At 42.5% G+C, this 21,509-nt stretch overlaps 1 protein-coding gene across 1 annotated transcript in view; it reads right to left on the bottom strand.

Annotated features, from left to right (window-relative positions):
- Positions 1-5,011: 5,011 nt before the first annotated feature.
- The window catches only part of G3BP2 (G3BP stress granule assembly factor 2), an 83,718-nt gene continuing 67,220 nt past the window's right edge, over positions 5,012-21,509 (bottom strand). The window contains exons 9-11 of the mRNA XM_060247868.1: positions 8,240-8,368; positions 7,972-8,090; positions 5,012-7,699 (exon numbers count right to left, since the gene is read on the bottom strand). Of these exons, the coding sequence (XP_060103851.1) occupies positions 7,427-7,699; positions 7,972-8,090; positions 8,240-8,368 (521 nt within the window). The 3' untranslated portion in view covers positions 5,012-7,426. The remainder of the gene's footprint in view (positions 7,700-7,971; positions 8,091-8,239; positions 8,369-21,509) is intronic.

Here is a 21,509-nt window from a genome sequence, read left to right as displayed (position 1 = left end):
GACGCTGGATGAGCTCTTCCGCACGGGCATCTGACTGCAGTCCGTGTAATGCCGTGGTCAGAACACGTCCAGGTGCCCGAGTCCCTCCTCGCTTGGGCAGGGAGCAAATCTATGGGTCCAACAGGTTTCCCCAATGCTCAGCGGGATCTGATGCCCCCTGGCAACTGGTAGAAGACTGCATAAAGAAGACTTTCTGAAGCCCCCAACACCCTCTTCACCCCCATACCAAGTGACCTCCTTGGCACACCATGGGACAGAGCCAGCCCTGGGTGCCCTCACAGACGATCTCTGCAGACAACGGGAGCAGGGCAGGGCTGCTCTTGCTCCTCCACTTGTCAGCAGCAATGGTCATCTCCAGACAGGATTTCTGTAACTCGCCCTATGTAGGGTTACCCTTCAGACCAACCCAGAAACTTCCACTGGTCCAGAATGCAGCAGAGAGAGTCCTTTCCGGAATCCCTATGAGAACACAAATTCTGCCAGTGTTCCCCCATCTGTGCTGACTCCAGACTGGATCAAGTTCAAGGTCATAGAATCATAGCATTGGAAGGGGCCTCCAGGGGCATCTAGTCCAACCCTGTGCACAATGCAGGAACCTCACAAATACCTCCCCCCCCACACACAAACATCCCCAGTGACCCCTGCAGGCTCCATGCCCAGAAGATGGCAAAACCCTCCAGGATCCCTGGCCAAACTGGCTGGGAGGAAAATTGATGCCTGACCCCAAAGTGGTGAACAGCATGTTGGTTTTACCTTTAAAGACTTTCAAGGTCTGAGACCAACATATATTTGGAGCCGCCTCTCCTGGCACCCCCCCCCCCCCCCATAGCCTCTCCTGGCACCCCCCCTACAGCCTCTTTGGTGATAGCTCCAGCCCTCTGGAGGGCACTTCCAAGCAAGATCTGGGCCCTTCAGGACCTCGCTCAGTTCCACAGGGCCTGCAAAACAGAACTGTATCGCCAGGCTTCTGGGTGAGACCAGGGAGTTGCCCTCCGCTGCTTCCACTCCCTTCTTTTCCTGGGAACAGAGATAGAGGAATACCACATCTGGTTAACTATCTGAATTGTATGTATTGACTTTTACTTGCTTTTAACGTGTCTAAGGATTGTGGGGGAGAATGGAAGAGAAAAAAGAAGAAATAAATGAATAAAAATCCTAGGAAAGTGGGTGGAGCCAGGGAGAGGTTCTGATCAGGAAGGAGAGCAGATACTTGGGGGAAAGCCCAAAACAGGGGACAGGCAGGTGTGTATTATTGGCAAGGTAAAAGAAGTGCCAGGAAGGGCACCAGAAGTACCATTTTGTTTTTCCCACTGCTAATCCCTTTTTCGGGATTCGTTCCTATAGTATACAGTGTGCTGCCCTGGCCATTATTCCCTTCCTCTGCAAGGGCAGTCAAGACCCCTTCTGGCCCTTTCCCCAGCGGCTTGGTGTTCACAATGAGAACATGGGGCTTGGACTGCATGCCATTTTCAGGAGCACACGAGCATCCATTCCATTCCAACGTCCTGTTTTTATGGGCACGAGCCACACCGCCGTCAGGATGGATGGAAAGCCTGCGGAAGCGTCCCCCCCCCCCCTCCATTGGAAGCGCTCTTTCCGCCTCTTTGCCGCGCTGCTGTGCCGCCTTCCCGCACACCCGGGCGGGGGGGGGGGAAGCAGCAGCAGGCGGGGGGGGGGTCGCAGGCGCCCCGCCCCCCTCCAGCCGACCTGCCCCCAAGCACCGCGCCTGCGCCGGCCAGCCCTGTTCTCGCGGGGCGGGGGAGCCACGACACCCGCCTTCCTCCAGCGGCCGCGCTCGGGCGGCACACGGCTCCTGCGCTGGCTGAGGGACAGGGGAGGGGGGCCTGGAGCCACCACGCCGCTGGGCTCCGGGCTCCGAGCGAGGCTGGCTGCTCCAGCCTTTTGCAGCGACCCCCCCCCCCCCTCCACAGCCACACACATTGGCTGCAAAAGGCAACCTTGCGCCTCCACACTCCTCTCTGACTAGTCCATTGCACAGGTGATTTGGAAATATATTTCTCCTAAATACAATGTTTGGCTCTTGGGAAATCAAAAAGTTATGTTATTGGTAAAATGTGGTTTGGATCCTGTTACCATTAGCTGGATCTTAACTGGTTGACAGATCACACCCAATGTGCTTGTGAATGGTTCCTCATCCTCTTGGAGAGGAGTGACAGGTGGAGTGCCTCAAGGATCTGCCCTGGGACCTCTTTGGTTCAGCATCTTCATAAATGATTTGGATGAAGGAATAGAGGGAATGCTTATTAAATTTGCAGATGATACGAAATTGGGAGGAGTTGTAAAAACAGAGACAGGCCTGGAACCCCCCCCCCCCCTCACTCGTCCTGGGAGCTGGGCTGCCCTGCAGGGGGGCAATGCTGGGGGGCCCAGTCAAGGCTCCGCTGCCCCCCCCCCCTGCAAAGACAGAGACAGGATACAGGATGACCTTGACAGGCTGGAAAACTAGGCTAAAGCCAAGAAAATGAATTTAACAGGGAGAAATGTAAAGTTCTGCATTTAGGTAGGAAAAATCCAATGCATGCTTATAGCATGGGGGAGACTTGTCTTAGCAAGCTGGAAAAGGTCCAGAGGAGGGCGACTAAGATGGTGAGGGGTTTGAAGACGAAGTGCTATGAGGAAAGGTTGAAGGAGCTGCAGAGGAGGCGGCTGAGAGGTGATAGGATCACCATCTTCAAGTACTTGGTGTGGAATTGTTTTCTGTGGCCCCGGAAGGTAGGACCAGAACCAATGGGTTGAAATTAAATCAAAAGAGTGTCCGGCTCAACATTAGGAAGAACTTCCTGACCCTTAGAACGGTTCCTCAGTGAAAGGCTTCCTGGGGAGGTGCTGGGCTCTCCTTCCTTGGAGGTTTTAAACAGAGGCTAGTGGCCATCGGACAGCAATGAAGATCCTGTGAATTTAAGGGGAGGTGAATTTAGGGGGAGGTGTTTGTAAGTTTCCTGCATTGTGCGGGGGTTGGACTAGATGACCCTGGAGGTCCCTTCCGACTCTATGATTCTATGTTACTTCAGTTATTGCCACTGTATTCTTTGGAGAAACAAACAAAAATCTAAAGTTCTTGATTAGCTTTGCTTACTTTTTTTTTTGGCCAGGGTTGGAAAATCCTTCTTGTGTTGTGGACCCTGAGACAGGAAGCCCCCCTGCCCTTGCTTAAGAGCCCACAGGCCAGCCCTTGCAGGTGAGGGGCCCACTACTGCTGCCTGCTGCTAAGGACGGCTCTGGGTTCTGAGAAAAAGGACCTTGCCAATTAATCAAAGGAAAACCTTCCCACACAGCCAGATGAGACCTGGAAATGCGCCCCAAGGGAAAGACGGTGGAGTGGAGGGAGAAGGGGTTTTGTCCTGACTTCAGAGTATGGGGGGAAGGGGATTTCCAAATTGCCAGCACGACCCCTCATGTCTTTCCAATGGCAGAGGTTTTTCTTCTCCATTTACAACAACAAAGCACTCAGTGTTTCAATCAGTACTCCCTCTAAGCTGAGTTAGTGTGAGCTGGCTCACACATTTTTGTCTTTGCTCAGGAAAAATTGCCCCAGAGCACAATAATTTATACAGCAGCTCACAACTTTAAAGCCAGTAATTCACAAAGTAGAATGTTTGCTCACAAGACTCCACAGCTTAGAGGGGGTATTGGTGCCAGCCCCCCCTTTTCTGGGTACAGTCAGGATCTGCTCTGTAAGGTGGAGCAGGGATTCAGGTGGCGGGTGGGTGGGGGCTGTGACAGGCTGAGGGCTTCAGTTGGACAAAAGAACACAACAAGGACCAGGAAAGAAATCAACCAGGAGGGGGGGAGGCGGGGGCTTTGGGGGCTGCAAGGGAAAGGCAGAACTGCTGAGACCCACCCGGGGTCCCTCGACTGCCTCCCACCAATGGCCCTGATCCCAGTCAGCCAGGGGTCTACTTTTGTGTTTGCGCACATGTGGGGCAAGAGATGGCACATCTGATGAAGGGAGCTGCAGCTCCTAGACTTCATATCACAACATATCTTCAGTAAATAAATCAGTAAGCAATCTCTTTCCGTTTACCCCTGCAGCAATTGTCCCTAGCACAAAAACAGGGGCCAACTGATTATGTAGCAGAGCTGGAAGAGAATTGCTTCTGCTGCCATATTTTCTCAAAATGTAATTGTTCATATAATATGAAGCTTAATGCTACAGTAGCAAAAAACCATGAAGTTTTATGCTGCAGCAGCAAAACAGCAGTTACAAAGGGATATTACATGTCCCACTAATACAACAGCAGGCCACCTGCTGAATTATGTTACAATGTAATTATATCTAATTAAGGGGAGAGAGAAGGAATTCTAATTTCAGTTCTACATGCTAAAACAGATTAACATTTCCATTACCCTGCGTGTAAAGGAGGAAGCATCCTTTTACTAGTTTGATGGATCATGGGGAAATACTGTCTCCCTCACCCCCTTCTGTTCATAAAATTAACAAGAGATTTGCTGGTATAAAGCAGCATCAAGATAGAGGCAGGGAGAAAACAAGGGTTTCTGTCTGGCTTCTGTAAGGAGAATGTGGCTCCTCTGTGTCACCAGAAATCTGGGTCATGGAAGTCAGAAAAACAAGTAAAACAGTTTTTTAGAACTATATTGTCATCAGAACAGCCAGAGCATATATCCTCACAGAAACTGTTGTGAAAACAGACAGTGCAGAAGGAAGATGACCACTAGTTTCAACACCGGCAAAGTGGCACAGCTGAGAGCATCATCCAGACAAAGGCAGCTAAAGATCACACAGCTCCAAAAGTGCCCCCAAACCCACGAAGCTGCCATTCATTGCAAGACAGACCATTTGTCTACCCAGGTCAGCATTGTCTGCTCAGGTGGAGGCCTTCCTGACTGGAGATGCCACGGACTGAACCTTCGACCCACAAGTCAGATGCTCTGTCATATAACCACCCCCTCCAACACCTTTTCACATAGAACACTGTAACACCAGCACCCAAGACTGTGCCCAGGGAGAAAGATATGGCAGAACCATTCGTGAATGCTGCAGACATCAGTAGTTTATTGGTATGTTTAGTCAAAACACATCAAAAATGGAAACTTAAAAGTAAAAATACTTTTCACCTGCAACAGTTAAACTAGACTCTACTAGCATATAATGCTTAACACATTACAGCAATGAAGATGGTAGTCCACAGTCTTGCATACCTACTAAAGCCGAGATGGTTAATGCTAAGTTTGTTGAAATGGGGTGTAACTGCAATAAAACCCATCTCAACAGATCAGTAGTTTAACAGTGATGGTCAAGGAGTTCTGCTGCTTTTTTCTTCTAGAAGTACATTTATTGAAAAGAGGACAAAAACACTATGAGTCCACAGTACAGTAGGTGAACAGTCACCATGTAAACTTCTGTGTATGCTTCCACTGTTGTCATTGCATGGCATTGAAAGAAGCAAGCCAGAATGCTGCATGGCTCCACAGCTCCTCTAATGGTCAGTTCCAACCTTTTCCTGATGCTCTTTCTACCTGTGCTCTTTTGCCTTCACTATATTCCTAAGAGGCGAGAGGGCAATAAAGCAGCACTCAAAAGTCCAGGGAGAGCAAACCTGCTGGCTGAGAATGGCAGTTTCAAGGCAGCTTTCCAGCTTCACCAAGTTCCTGGTGGGGGGGGGGGGAGGGGGGTGTTTGCAGGCCTTCAGGGATGACACTTCCAGGTGTCACTTGGAAATGAAACAGCTCAACACAAAAACATATCAAACATAGAAAATAAAAAAAGGAAACTGAGAAGTGTGCACCAGAAAGTGTATGAAAAACAGTGCAAGACTTACCCTCAAACATGGAAGACCTCAATTTGGGGGAGGGAGGGGGGTGAAAGATATAAATGTCATTTCTCCCCAACACACAGACAAAAGCTTCTGCTTCCACCAGAAGTGACATATGGTTGCCATGAAGAAATACTTCTTGTTGCGGGCATTTTCCTCATGTCAGAAAGTGAGGTCTTCCCTGCTTGCAAGGACTCTGAGTAGTCATAGACTTCTGCCTATCCTAAGCGAGTCTGATGCCTGCTGAGCTGGGTGGGAGACGTGCTTGCGACATCTGCAGCAATCTGGAATGTGCTCTTTATGCAAACAGCAACCTGGAAATAAGCAAACCCCTCCCCAATCTGCAAGAGTCCACAAGTAAAAAACACACAAGAGGCTGTCAGCCAATCTGAGCCTCAGAGGCTCTGGAGTCGGTTCCAGGGCTGTGCAAAATGGGTGATAGTTCAGAAACCGGAAATCCCCAATCGCTGGAGCTGTGATGCTGCCTTAGGAAAATTCTGCAGGATCCTCAGGTTAACAAGTTTTAGGCTCCCGATGTAGGAATTAAAGTATAAGTTGATTGGACTAGATGCAACCTGCACACTCACGTCTCTTCACGCAGTTCTTACTTCATAGTTCCCTCCTTCCAAGGCTAAGGAAACTTGTTAACTGCAGAGCTAACCAAATAGTCCAGTAATGTTTCATTTTTAAAGACACTGCAATTTTTATACAATGATTATATAAACATTTTTTACAGCTGTTAAGATTTTACAGCACAGCCAGTCGGACACTATTCTGTACAAAACCACCAGCAAGACTGGAATGATGTATTTAATAGAAGGCACCATCATGCTTGTTACATTACTTGAGACCTCAAGACAGTTTAGACGCTTCCTCACTGTACACACTTCACGGAAAAGGAACAGGAGAGGAGGAGTGTGTTGAGTAAGCAGCCTTCCCTGCACGGGAGAGATGGGGAGCTCTAGGGTTTATTCTTCAGGACTATGATTTTTTACCTTTGCATTTACAGCTAAATGGTTTCCATCTGGAATATACTTGCAGTTTCATTAAGAGTTGCTGACACACACAAATTGGCCACAGCAAGCAGAGCAGATGCCCGCATCATTTCACTAGCTATTTTATCTTGCTGCTTTTGACAAATGTCAACGTAAAAATGAGTCACATACCCATTTAGTGCATTTTGAGTTCATAAAAAACACAAGTTTGTTTGGAGCCAATGGGGAAAAGGCAAGCTTCTCCAATTGCACTGATTGCACTATTTATGTTTCCAACTGCAAGAGGCAGAAACAGGAACACTTCAAATGTGCAGCAGAGGGATTTTTGCTTTTGACTAAAACTGAAAGGTACTGAAAGGATCTTAACTCAATGGGGCATGCCCTTCAAGTCCAGTTTTGTTGCAGAAAGTTTAAATGGTCATTTCTTAGTCTCAATCCTAAATTTATAAATAAACAGCGTGACTTCTTTGTGAAACTGGGGGAAAGAATGTCCACCTCAATTTTACTGGTAACCAAAGGAGGTTTCTCACATCAAAAGAAATGATCAAAAAGGCTGTGTTACATTCCAAAGCCAAAAATTAACAAGAATGCAAACACGACGAATAACGCATCATTGCTCCGCCCACAGCAGGGTCTTCAGCGGCGTTGACCTGTGTATCGGCCTTCCAGCTGCCCAGATCCTCTGGCAGAGCCCAGCTTCTGTGCCATGCTGCCCCTTGGGAGCGGCCCTCGCCCCTCACGGTCGCGCATCATTCCTCCACCCACTAGGCCACGGGGACCCCCGGGCCCTCGGTCATTGCGGCGAATCTCTCTGCGGTCATCACCCCCACCTCGGGTCTCCCTCTCGCGAGCAGCTCTGGTCTTCTTCTCTTCTACATTCAAGCGCACTTCACCACGGAACATAATGGGCTGGGAGGGAGGGAAACAAAAATGCTGGTCAGGAAAGCTAGCTAAACAAATGTATATCTCAAAAGGTTATTCAATGCAAGGCAGTCAAGGAGGAGCCATCGTCCAGAGGCAGGAGACAAGCTCCGCCTACAAGCTTCCCCTTCCCCAAGCTGCAGCCTCCGTGTGGGGCTCAGGCAGTGACTGGCAGGCCAGGGGCTGGTGGGGGCTGAGGCCAAGCGGTTTCCCCTTCAGGGGCTTCCTGAAAAGTCCCTCAGGGGCAGCAGGCTACTTACTTTCGCCAATAAAATCTTCTGAACTGGCTCACAGTCATCAAACACCACAAAGCCAAAGTTTGGGAGTTTTCCTCCAACACCTTTAGTATTGATGCGAAGTTCCACAACGTTCCCAAAGCCTGCGGGGGGGAACATGCAGGATATGTTGAACAGCAAGTAATCTCTAGCAGTAGAATATGTGAGGCAATCCCAGTGTTTGTTTAGGGATCCAGCTCTTCCAGCCTCCTTCCCTCACCCCAAGAAGTTTCACCAAAGATTTTAAGCTTACTCATAAAAAACTCTTTCAGTTCATTCTCATCTATGTCATGTGGGAGGTTTCCAACAAACAGCTGGTGACTGTCTGGGTAGCGAATTATTCGGCGATTGTCTGATTCATTCTGATCCACGTCTCCTCGGCCTGCATTCAGTCAAGACAAAATGTACACATTCACATCCAGTACTATGCAGAACATCCATTTCAGTGATGTGTCAAACGTACTATTGCACAGAAAAGAAAGACCCTTTACCCATAAGCACTTCTGTCAGATATGTTGTTTCTTCTAATTGCATTATGGCAAGATTTTTTCCAGCACGCTTACATCTTTGTCCCAAGGAATCCTCATCTCATCAGAATTTTGAGTGGCCCTTATGGAAGCCCTAAAACCTTCCTACATGACTTTGCTCTCAGACTTGCATTTCCCCACATAATGCAATCTTTTGGCTCGTCTTGCTTTTTCATTATAGTAATGCAGTTAATCTGTCTTGGAAATGGGCACTCAGTTAGTTAACCAGGGGCAAATAAGCATCCCCAGGTGATCAGGCCAGGAAACGAATGTTAAGGGGGAACAGAGCTAGTAGAAATTTTAAAAAGCAGTTGATGTGCTTCAAAAGTATTTCCATTTAGTTTTCTTAACAAACCTGCCTTTTGGATCCTCATGGCTCAACCAAGGTGCATTTCAGAGCAATCAATTCTTATTTATAAAAGCAAAAAAAGTATCTTTTGATTGTGACAGTCGTCACTTGATTTGGCTAGGTATTGTTCTGGGGCAAAGCAGAATATAACCTTTTTAACAGCACCAGCCACAGTTCAAGTGACAGTCTCATTTCCCAGTGCTTGCAGAATCCCCTCCTTTTGAATAGGACAGCATTCACCACCTCTGCTCACTGGCAGAACTCCTGCAAGTTCTTCCCTCACCGACCCAAGCAGGAAGAGCAGAAATTATGCTGTCAAAATGTAGAACAACCATTTTTATCTGGGTTGTGCTGGCTAATACCTTGCATTGCTTTTCAGCGAGATACACAAAAGGTGCCTTTCTGATGGCACTGACAAGAAATGGCCCTGCTGTCAGAACACATTTCCCGCATACAAGTCCTGTGTTTCAGAGGCATGAAGACAGAAGACTAGCGTGAAGTGAACAGTCAGGAAAAAGAATTTTGTTCATGATGTCCTCATCCAAAGGGACACCCTGTTTGGAATACAAAAGCAACTCCTCACTCATAACGGAGGAGAAGAGCAAATGGTCTGATGTGGAGAGGGAGAGCTGCCTTGGAAATGGGAGAGGGAGATGTCAAGGAGCCTGATGTCAAGGAGATAACAGGAGTCCGAAGCACTTGCATTTTTTTAAGCTGTCCCACTGCAAGCATCAGTGTTTTCTCCATGAATGGAAGTGGTTGCTGCTCTGCACGGCCTTTGGCAGATGATGCCAGTACAGCCACGAAAAGGCCAGTGGCTGCAAGCAGAGGGACTGAGCAGGCTCTCTTCTTCCCAGTTCCTCAGCTATTTATTTGCAGCACTGTGGGTTTCCCCTCATAAGCATTTACAAGGTTTTGTCTTGTTTGGGTGTTCACATAGGATCTCACAGCCTCACAGCTTCTTTCTTCTAACTCACCTACTGCAGCCTGGCTACATCCAAGCCAATCGTGGGCAAAGAACTTCGGATGGGGCTGTCCTTTGCCTCTATTACTTGTTCCCACAAGCTTCACTGAGGGTAAGGAGGGAATCTCAGAGGAGGGGAAGCCAGCTGACAAAGCTCTCCCATGGGTGGGTGTCCAGCAGCCTCACCTACGAGATCGCCTGTTCTCAAGGGTCATTGCATTCAGGAAGGCCGATGCAGGTGGAGGTGGTCTTTCAGAATTCTGGGCCCCAGCTGCTTAGGGCTTGAAGGGCCAAGGCCAGCACACAAACTAGCAGCCAGTGTTGGTTTAATAGGATCACTCCAGTGAGCCACAGTCAGGATTCTTGACACCACATTCTGAAACAAATGTGGTTTTAGAGCCATCTTCAAAAAGCAACCCCACATATAGCATGGCTGAGCTAATCTGGCTGTGACTGAAGCAGAAGTGGCTGAGGGTATGTTGTACCAGGGCCATAACCAGCACTGATTCAGGGATGCCCCCTTTCAATTAGGGGGGATGCCCCACAATCCCCCCCCCCGTTTTAATTACAATTTGAAGCAAAACGGCTTCTTTTGCATTTGCAAATCCTTTCCTCCCCCCTCTCTGGTGGAGGGGGCTGCAGGGACTGGGAAGGGGGAAGGGGTGTGTGGAACCAGGGAGCCTGAGCGAGATTTGCGGAAGGTTTTCTCTCCCTCACCCAGCACGCTCCAGCTCCAATGGGACTTCTCTGCTGGGGGTCCTGGTTTCAAATGGGGAGGGGTAGGAGTTGGAGAGGGAGAGGGGAGAAGAGAGGGAGGGAGGGCGCCCCAGCCTCTGGGTGTTCCTAGAATCCCAAGGAAGGCTGCAAGCTGGTCTGGAAAGGCAGAAGACGCATCGTCCAAACAGAAGGTGCCGCCCAAACAACAACAAAAAACACGGGGCGGGGGGAATACTCTGAATACAGCACTGTGGGGGGAGACATTAATGCTTTGACAAACCTGCTCTGCAAATGTTTTTTTTGTAACAAAATTTTTTATTTTGCAGTATATTGAAAAGTATTCTACTATTGGAGTTTAAATATAATTCTTTTATCCATACTAAGCAAACTGCTTCATGATATAATTTTAAGACTGGTAATTGAAATCTGCCTCTCTCTTTTACATCTGTTAAAATTTTCATTTTAATTCTTGGTTTCTTCCCCGCCCACACAAACTCCGAAATGTTTCTTTGCCATCTATTAAATTGTTTACTGTCTTTCACAATCGGAATAGTTTGAAACAAATACATTATTCTTGGTAGAATATTCATTTTAATTGCGGCTATTCTACCCAACAGTGACAAATTAAGTTTATTCCACTTTAACATCTCTTCATCCATTTTACGCCATAGCTTCTCATAATTATTTTTGAACAAATCAATATTCTTGTTATCTCCACAACCAAATACTTTACCTTGGAGGTAACTTCACAGTTAGTCTCTGCAATTCTTGTTGCTTATTTATTTGCATATTTTTACATAGAAGTTTTGATTTTTCTTTATTAATACAAAGTCCCGCAAACTCCCCATATTCTTGTATTTTGGCTAACAACAAAAGTGTGACTTGTATGAGGTTTTCATTTATAAACATTATAGCATCTGCAAATACTCTGTATTTGTAAGTAAATCCTTTTACTTTTAATCCTTCTATTTCTTTATCTTCCTGAATTTGCACCAGTAATATTTCAAGAGTCATTATAAACAACAGTGGAGAAAGTGAACAACCTTGTCTTGTACCTTTACTAATTATCATGTCTTCTGTAAGATCAGCATTTATACATAGCCTTGCACGTTGTTCAGTATATATTGCTTTTATCATTCTTATAAAGCTTTCTCCCAGCTCCATTTTCTCCATTACTGCAGCCATAAAATCCCAATTTAAATTGTCAAATGCTTTCTCTGCGTCCGCAAAGAGTAATGCTACTTCCTTTTCTGGCTGTCTTTCATAATATTCTACAATATTTACAACAGTTCTGATATTGTCTCTTATTTGCCTTTTGGGAAGAAACCCCACTTGATCTTCCTTTATAAAATTTATCAAATATTGTTTAAACCGTTCTGCCAAGTTTTTTGTATATATTTTATAGTCATTTGATAATGAAATTGGTCTATAATTTTTTACGTTCGTAACATCTCTATCTTCCTTTGGAATCAACGAAATAACAGCTTCCTTCCACGTATTTGGTATTTTCCCTTTTGTTCTGATAATATTCATCAATTTCTGAAGTTTCAGGATTAACTCCTCTTTGAGGGTTTTAAAAAATTTAGCTGTAAATTTTTTACAGGTGCTTTTCCATTTTCCATTGCATTAATTGCTGCTTTAATTTCTATTTTTTCAATTGGATAGTTCAAAACTTTTCGTATATTTTCTGCTAAGGGAGCTATTTTTATCTGTTGTAAGTACTCATCCATCTTTTCTTTCCTTATTTTAACACCTGTAAATAACTTGGCATAATACTTTAAAAATTCTCTTTTTATTCCTTCTTGATCTACCACCTCTCTTCCATCCACCACAATTTTATTAATAATTTTACTTTCTCTCTTTTTCTTCAGTTGCCAGGCCAAATATTTTCCGGGTTTGTTTGCCCCCTCGAAAGATTTCTGCTGCAATCTTTTCAGATTCCATTCCAGTTCTTTATTTAACAAATGTCTCATTTGCGTTTGTAATATTGTAATCTCCCTTATAAATGTCAAGCATGAGATTTCAAAATAACCAGTCCTTGGATTTTGAAACGAAGTTTGGTTTATTGATAATCCATGTGGCTCAGTCGAGCTAGGGATTGGAACTGATACTCTGTAACACTAAACTACATGCTTTAGAATGGCACATCAAAGGTTCTATAAACAATCCTACTTTCACGTGTGAAATTCACACGCTGGGTTCCTTATCTATATTGTGGCTAGCACATCCTGGGTTCAGGCTGTGCCTGAGAACAAGTCCCAGGAGGTCTTATCTTCAAAGAGGACATTCCTGCATTTGTTAGTAAAAGCGAAAGAAGCAAAGGAGGGGGTTTGCTGCTTTGATGTGCCTGAGTTTAATTCATAGTTAGTAACAATTCTATGATCTGAATACTAAAACAAAGAATGAATATACAATGCTTGACAATAATTTTCTTTTTCCCTGGCCCTTTTCTCAGTTCCCCTTCTTTTTTCTTTATTTCATTTTGAATGTCCAACATCTGTTTTTCTTTTGCCCTCTTATCTTTGTTATTCAGTGTAATCAATATTCCTCTCATTATTGCTGTATAAGCATCCCAAACCGTCTGAAATTCTATATCCTCTTAATCGTTTATTTGGAAGAAACCTTAACTTTCATTTTCTAGAGATGTCACTATTCCTTTATTCTGTAGTAAATCTTCATTCAATCTCCATCTTCTCAACTTCTTAAACAATTTTGTAATCCACATTATTGGGTTTAGGTAAAATCTCTATTTTCTTTGTTATAAGGCCTAAGTCTTTAGTGCCCCACAACATGTAAATTCTGGGGAAAGTTTTATGTCTTGCTGAAGAAAAGGCATAATCTCGCACTTCAGGATTAAATTTCCTCCATATATCCTCCAAATTTTCTTGTTTGACCAATTCAAAAAAAGACGTTGGCAATTTTCCTTCCTTATTATTTTTTTTTACCCCCAGACCTATCCAATGTGTTCTTAATTGTTCCATTAAAGTCCCCCTTTATCAAAACTTGATCATAAGTCAGTTCATCAAATTGTTGTATAATGTCTTTAAAAAAACATCCTTTGCACCATTTGGTGCATACAGTCCCAATAACAACGGTTTTTTTGCATTTAATATTATTTCTACCGCAACAAATCTTCCATCTTTATCTTTAAACACTAATTTCGGCTCCAATTCTTGTTTAATATAGAAAATGACTCCCCTTTTCTTCTGTTCAGCCAATGAATAAAATTCTAGTCCCAGTTGTTTATTCCATAAAAATTTGTAATCCTTTTGTTTAATATGCACCTCTTGTAAACAAACTATATTACAATTTTGCTTTTTAATCCAATGAAACGTTGCCTTTCTTTTTTGTGGTGAATTTAGTCCATTTACATTCCAAGATAATAATTTGTAATCCATCATGGTGCAAATTCTTTGTGTTCTTCATAAAACCTACGCAGTTCCTGCGTGCTTGTAATTGTAATCCTTTTTCCTTGCAGCTCAAAGAACAGACCTTCAGGTATTATCCATCTATACCTCATTTCATTGTCATGTAGTTTTTCTATCAATTTTTTATATGCTTTTCTGTCATTTATCACTTGTCTTGGCAATTCTTTCATGATTCTTACTTTGCTGCCTCCCACTATCAATGTCTTTTCAAAATTTTTATTCAAGATTTTTTCCACCATTTCTTTTGTCATATCTTATAACCACATCTCTTGGTAGATTATTTTTCTTGGCATATAGTGAGTTCACTCTGTCAGAACTGGAAGAACTTCAATCGAGGCCCAAGACGTCGTTACAAAAGTATAGGCGTTTATTGAGAACTACAATGCTGAAGGTACAGGATAACACTGATAACGAAGCTAGTATTGGTTACATTTTATGTGGTTGTAGCAGCAACAATAAAACGATCTTTCACACGGTCAGAGACAACTGTCTGTTTCTCAGGGTCTGTTATCAACGAGGGAGGATGGAGTCCTGCTGAGTTGTCCTGGCCGGCTGGCTTCAAAGGCCACCAGAGGCTATCTGCCACCCTTCAGTGATCACAGTCTGTTTGGAATGCATGCTATTTTGGTTAGTGGCCTAGCGCAGAACACTTTGGGTTAGTATCTGGTTACAACATGGAGTCAGTCAGGCTAACAGCATACAGGAAAGTTACAAGTTCTGACATATACATATAGTCATACATACTTCTAGTTCCTTCAGGATCTTCCTCCAAAAATTCTGCAATTATTCTTATTATATATCCTTTCAAATCAGTCTCTTCATCCTCAGGTACTCCTCTCAGACGTATCTGGGTTTCCATCAATTTGCAGTCATGAATTGCCACCTTTTCTTGCATTTTTAACAAGGTAGAATCATGTACTTTCACTCTCTCTTCCACCTCTTGCACTTTCTTTGATGTTACCACAGTCTCATTTCTGAGATCTTCAATATCTTTTCTAATTTCTTTTTTAGAAGCAGTTATCATGTCTCTCACCTCTTTCATCATCCTGGCTTCATTGCTTCTAATTGCTCTGCCTCTCCATAGAGGCAGTCATTGCACGGGTTAACTTATGCTCTGACATTTAAAAAAAACACCGAGAATTTTGACCTCTCCAAAATAAATTTAAACTATCAGGTTTGATAGAGTAAGGCTTGCCCTTTTCAATAAGCCTAATTTTGCCGTCCTCGGGGCCTCCTGGGCTCAGAGATTAAATTTTAAAGTTTTTATTTCTTCCATAATGGCAGTCGCGACTTTCTGCTTCCCTTTAAAAAAAAAATTTCCTTCAAAAGGCTTCTAAAATAATTATCAGCGATAATATCCAATAGTATTTACCTTATAATTGTCATCTCTGTCAGCTTCACCAATTTTTAATGTCCCGAACACTTTAAAAACTGTTTAGACAAAACAATAAATTCCTTTCCACTTTTTAGCACTGTCCTTTAAATTTACAAAGTTCAAATTTTGCCCCTTCTCCCCTTCGTCTCCCAAGCTTTCTGAATCTCTATTTCCCACCTTCTGATTTTATTTTGTTTAACTTTAAATAGTCCCGGAATGAAGATAGTCATCAGTACCTTTTTCTGCAGTTATCCAGATCCAACACCAGTCTTGTATAGCTTTAGATGTTTAGCAGTCTCAAAGAAGGTTAGGATCCTGTCGAGCTTATGTCAAATAAATAACTCTGGAAACTTCTGCAGATGATGAATATGCAACTCATCTCTGGAGACCCCTCAAAGCCTCAAAGGAGCCCCTCCCCCCCCGGTACTCCCTTTTAGCCAAGGTAAATCTCCTCAGAGTTTCCTGTGCATATCTTGGACTGATCTCTGACTAAGAAAAGTAGGCAGTAGGCATTAAATTGCCCTCCACTACCCCAAACAGAAGCCCCAGCCTGCTCCCCTTCTGAGAAGCAATTCAGCTCGGCATTTTCCAACCCCGGAAGTTCCCCGTTTTTTCACATTTTATACCTGTACTCCTAATATCTTTTTCCACCAAGCTTTTAATTTGAAGCAGTTGAAACCAATCAAATTTTCCCCGTAATTCTTCAGCTGATTTCATTTCTACTTTGCCTCCCTGAAATTTTAGCAGTTGCTTATATGATACATATTTCTCTTCTCATGAACTTTGAGACAATTTTATAACTTCAGCTGGCACTATCCAAAGTGGTTTTCTCTAATCACCATATTTATTATATATTTTTTCCATGTATTCAACAAGTTCCTCCTTATATAATGGTGTGAGAAAAGACCATCCATCTTCTCTTTCCCATAATACAGATATGCATGCCAACCAAAAATATTTCCTTGACCTTCTAAAGCCAATAATTTTTTATTAATCAAAGTCATCCAGTCCTTAATCCATACCAAACATACTGCATCATGATATAGCATTAAATCAGGTAACTGGAAGCCACCTCTTTCTTTTGCATCTGTCAGGATTTTCATCTTAATTCTTGGTTTCTTGCTCGCCCATATAAATTCTGAGATCTTTCTTTGCCAACAATTGAATTGTTTCTTGTCTCTCACAATTGGAATGGTTTGAAAAAGAAACATAATTCTTGGTAGGATGTTCATTTTTATTGCAGATATCCTCCCCAACACAGATAAGTTCAATTTATTCCATTTTAGCATGTCTTCTTCAATCTTATGCCAAAGCTTTTCATAATTATTCTTATATAAATTAATATTTCTCATCGTAATCTCTACACCTAAATATTTTACTTTTGAAGCAATTTCACAACCTGTGACATTTTGTAACTCTTTCTGTTTGCCTAATGACAAGTTCTTAGTAAGGATTTTTGATTTTTCTTTGTTAATATAAAAGCCTGCTAACTCACCATACTCTTTAATTTTCTTTAACAACAAAGGTGTCATTTGTAGTAGATTTTCATTAATAAACATCACATCATCCACAAAGGCCCTGTATTTATATGAAAAACCTTTCAACTTCAAACCCTCAATCTCATTATCATCAATTTGAGACAAGACCTCTAGGGTCATTATAAACAACAACAGAGATAGAGGGCAGCCTTGTCTCGTGCCTTTGCTAATCTTCATTTGCTCAGTTAAGTCAGCATTCACACAAAGTTCAGCTTGTTGTTCTGTGTATATTGCCTTGATCATCCTTATAAAATCCTCTCCTAATTTCATTGTTTTCATCACAGCAAACATAAAGTCCCAGTTGAGATTATCAAAAGCTTTTTCTGCATCAGCAAAAAATAAAGCCACCTCTTTCTCTGGATGCTTATCATAATATTCTATAATGTTTATTACTGTTCTGATATTGTCTCTTATTTGCCTTCTGGGGAGAAAACCTGCTTGTTGCTCTTGAATAGAAATGTTCAAATGCTGTTTGAGTCGTTCCACTAGAATTCTAGCAAAAATCTTATAGTCATTGTCCAGTAGTGAAATCAGTCTGTAGTTTTTAACATTCGTGGAATCTCTATCCTCTTTCGGAATCAAAGAAATAACGGCTTCTTTCCATGTATTTGGCACCTTCCCATCTTGCCTTATACTCTTCATCAGTTTTTGAAGTTTTGGTACTAGTGCTTCTCCCAAGACTTCATAAAATTTTGCTGAAAAACCATCCAGACCCAGAGCTTTCCCTAATTTCATTGAACAAATTGCTGCTTCGATTTCTATTTTCTCAATTGGATCATTCAAATTTTTTTCCATATTCTCACTTAAGGGTTGTACTTTAATTTCTCGCAAGTAGGCATCAATTTTTTCTCTATTTACTTGTTGACATTTAAATAATTTGGCACAGGATTTGTAAAACTCCCTTTTAATTCCAGCTTGATCCACAATTTCTTTACCCTCCGAAAAAATCTTGTTTATGAACTTTTTCTCCCTTTTTTTTTCCAATGGCCAGACCAAATATTTCCCCGGTTTATTGGCACCTTCAAATGATTTCTGCTGTAATCTTTTTAAATTCCACTCCACCTCTTTGTTCAAAAAGCGTCTCAGTTGATTCTGTAAAATCGTTATCTCTTGCATTATTTCTTTTTCCCTCGGTCTTTTCTTCAAATTGTTTTCTTTTCTGCCTATTTCTGCTTGCAAGCCCTTCAATTGTTTTTAAGAACATAAGAGAAGCCACGTTGGATCACGCCAACGGCCCATCAAGTCCAACACTCTGTGTCACACAGTGGCAAAAAATTTTATATACACACATACACTGTGGCTAATAGCCACTGATGGACCTATGCTCCATATTTTTATCTAAACCCCTCTTGAAGCTGGCTATACTTGTGGCCGCCACCACCTCCAGTGGCAGTGAATTCCACATGTTAATCACCCTTTGGGTGAAGAAGTACTTCCTTTTATCCTTTAACCTGTCTGCTCAGCAATTTCATCGAATGCCCACGAGTTCTTGTATTGTGAGAAAGGGAGAAAAGTACTTCTTTCTCTACTTTCTCCATCCCATGCATTATCTTGTAAACCTCTATCATGTCACCCCGCAGTCGACGTTTCTCCAAGCTATAGAGTCCCAAGCGTTTCAACCTTTCTTCATAGGGAAAGTGCTCCAGCCCTTTAATCATTCTAGTTGCCCTTCTCTGGACTTTCTCCAATGCTATAATATCCGTTTTGAGGTGCGGCGACCAGAACTGCACACAGTACTCCAAATGAGACCGCACCATCGATTTATACAGGGGCATTATGATACTGGCTGATTTGTTTTCAATTCCCTTCCTAATAATTCCCAGCATGGCGTTGGCCTTTTTTATTGCAAACGCAAACTGTCTTGACATTTTCAGTGAGTTATCTACCATGACCCCAAGATCTCTCTTGGTCAGTCTCTGCCAGTTCACACCCCATCAACTTGTATTTGTAGCTGGGATTCTTGGCCCCAATGTGCATTATTTTGCACTTGGCCACATTGAACCGCATCTGCCACGTTGACGCCCACTCACCCAGCCTCAACAGATCCCTTTGGAGTTCCTCACAATCCTCTCTGGTTCTCACCACCCTGAACAATTTAGTGTCATCCGCAAACTTGGCCACTTCACTGCTCACTCCCAACTCTAAATCATTTATGAACAAGTTAAAGAGCATGGGACCCAGTACCGAGCCCTGCAGCACCCCACTGCTTACCGTTCTCCACTGCGAAGACTGCCCATTTATACTCACTCTCTGCTTCCTATTACTCAGCCAGTTTTTGATCCACAAGAGGACCTGTCCCTTTACTCCATGACTCTCAAGCTTTCTAAGGAGCCTTTGATGAGGAACTTTATCAAAAGCTTTCTGGAAGTCAAGGTAAACAACATCTATCAGGTCTCCTTTGTCCACATGTTTGTTCACCCCCTCAAAGAAATGTAACAGGTTAGTGAGGCAAGATCTTCCCCTACAGAACCCATGCTGAGTCTTCCTCAATAACCCGTGTTCATCAATGTGCCTACTCATTCTGTCCTTGATAATGGTTTCTACAAACTTTCCCGGTATTGAAGTCAGACTGACTGGCCTGTAATTTCCCGGATCTCCTCTGGAACCCTTTTTAAAGATTGGGTGACATTTGCTACCTTCCAGTCCTCAGGAACAGAGGCAGATTTCAATGAAAGATTACAGATTTTTGTTAGAATTTTTTGGCTCTTTTATCTTTATTGTTCAATGTAATTAATAATCCTCTCATAACAGCTTTATACGTGTCCCATACAGTCTGAATCTTAACCTCTTGGTCTTCATTAGCCTGGAAGAAAGCTTTAGTCTCTTTTTCAAGAGATTTCACTACTTCAGCTTTTAACAACAGGTCTTCATTTAGTCTCCATCTTCTTCTCTCCTTTCCCTTGCTGACCACATTAATGGATTGTGATCTGCACCTATTTTCGGAAGAATCTCTATTTTATTAGTAATAAGTCCCAAATCCTTCGTAGTCCATATCATATCAATTCTTGAGAAGGAATCATGCCTTGCTGAAAAAAAAGTATAGTCACGTACATTAGGATTAAACTTTCTCCAAATGTCTTCCAAACGTTCTTGCTTTATTATTTCAAAAAAAGACTTTGGCAGCTTATCGTCTTTTTTCTTTTTATTTCCCGATCTATCCAAAGAGTTCTTAATTGTTCCATTAAAATCTCCTATTAACATTACCTGTTCATATCAAGTTGTTGCAAAATGTCTTTAAAGAAAGCATATTTTGCCCCATTAGGGGCATATAGTCCCAACAACAATGTCTTTTTTTCGTTCATAAACACCTCCACAGCAATGTATCTACCTTCTTTGTCTTTAAAAACCAATTTTGGCTCCAATTCTTTTTTAATATAAAAAACCACTCCCTTTTTTCTTTAGCTAATGAAAAAAATTCTTCCCCCAAAGTCTTATTCCCCAAAAATTTGTAATCCAATTGCTTATTATGTACTTCTTGTAAACATACTATATTATATTTCTGCTTTTTAATCCAATGGAAAATTGCTTTTCTTTTTTGAGGTGAGTTAAGTCCATTAATATTCCAAGAAATTAATTTGTAATCTCTCCCCACATGTTCCCCAGAGAGTACTGAGTGAGATCGGGAACACAAAATCTTCTCATCCCTGGGCCAAAAGAAGCCCGCTTAAAATCTACTAGGGACAGGGCCTTCTCTGTTATGGCCCCTACATGGTGGAACCAGCTGCCGGAGGAGGTGAGGGCCCTGCGGGACCTTACTCAGTTCCGCAGGGCCTGTAAGACAACCCTCTTCCGGCTAGCTTACACCTAACTGACATAGGAAATTAAATGTAGCTCTATCAGACTCTTGCTATGCATACTGTCGCAATGTTTAATGTTTTAATGTTTTAAATGTTTTGAATGTTTTAAATGCTTAAATATTTTAAATACCTAACTTAAATTTATGTTTGATCTACCTGTTGTAAGCCGCCCTGAGCCACCTTGGTGGGAAGGGTGGGATATAAATCATAAATAAAAAATAAATAAATAAAAAATAAAAAATGATTTTTCAATTATTTTGTATCCTCAAATTCTTTATTGTCCGCCAAAAATTCATTCACGCTTTGCATGTCCACTATTGTTTTCCTCAGTCTTTTATATTCAAAGCTAAGACCTTCAGGTAAAATCCATCTGTATCTTATATCCTTGTCTCTTAACTTATCTTTCAGTTTCTTGAATTGTTTTCTGTCACTGATGACTTTCCTTGGCAGTTCCTTCATCATCCGCACTCTGCTTTCCTCCACCACCAATGGGCTTTCAAATTGCTTACTTAGGATCCTTCCCATCACGTCCCTTGTGGTAAACTTCACTACCATATCCCTAGGTAGCTTGCGCTTTCTGGAAAATTCTGAATTGACCCTATAGACATAATCACACAAACATCCCATCTCCACAGGGTCATCTCCCATAAATTCAGCCAATATTGTGGCAATATAGTCCTTTAGATCCTCTTGGTCTCAGGTACTCCTCTTAGACAAATCATGTTCTCTATCAGCTTACAGTCTTGTAGTATTGCTTTATCCTGCATCTTTTTAATGGTAGCATCTTGATCTTTTATCTTTTCTTCAATCTCTTCAGTCTTTTTAACT

The sequence above is a fragment of the Heteronotia binoei genome, chromosome 10 (genome assembly GCF_032191835.1).
Source record: "Heteronotia binoei isolate CCM8104 ecotype False Entrance Well chromosome 10, APGP_CSIRO_Hbin_v1, whole genome shotgun sequence".
Classification (NCBI taxonomy): domain Eukaryota; kingdom Metazoa; phylum Chordata; class Lepidosauria; order Squamata; family Gekkonidae; genus Heteronotia; species Heteronotia binoei.
This window is presented reverse-complemented; position numbering and strand designations above follow the sequence as displayed.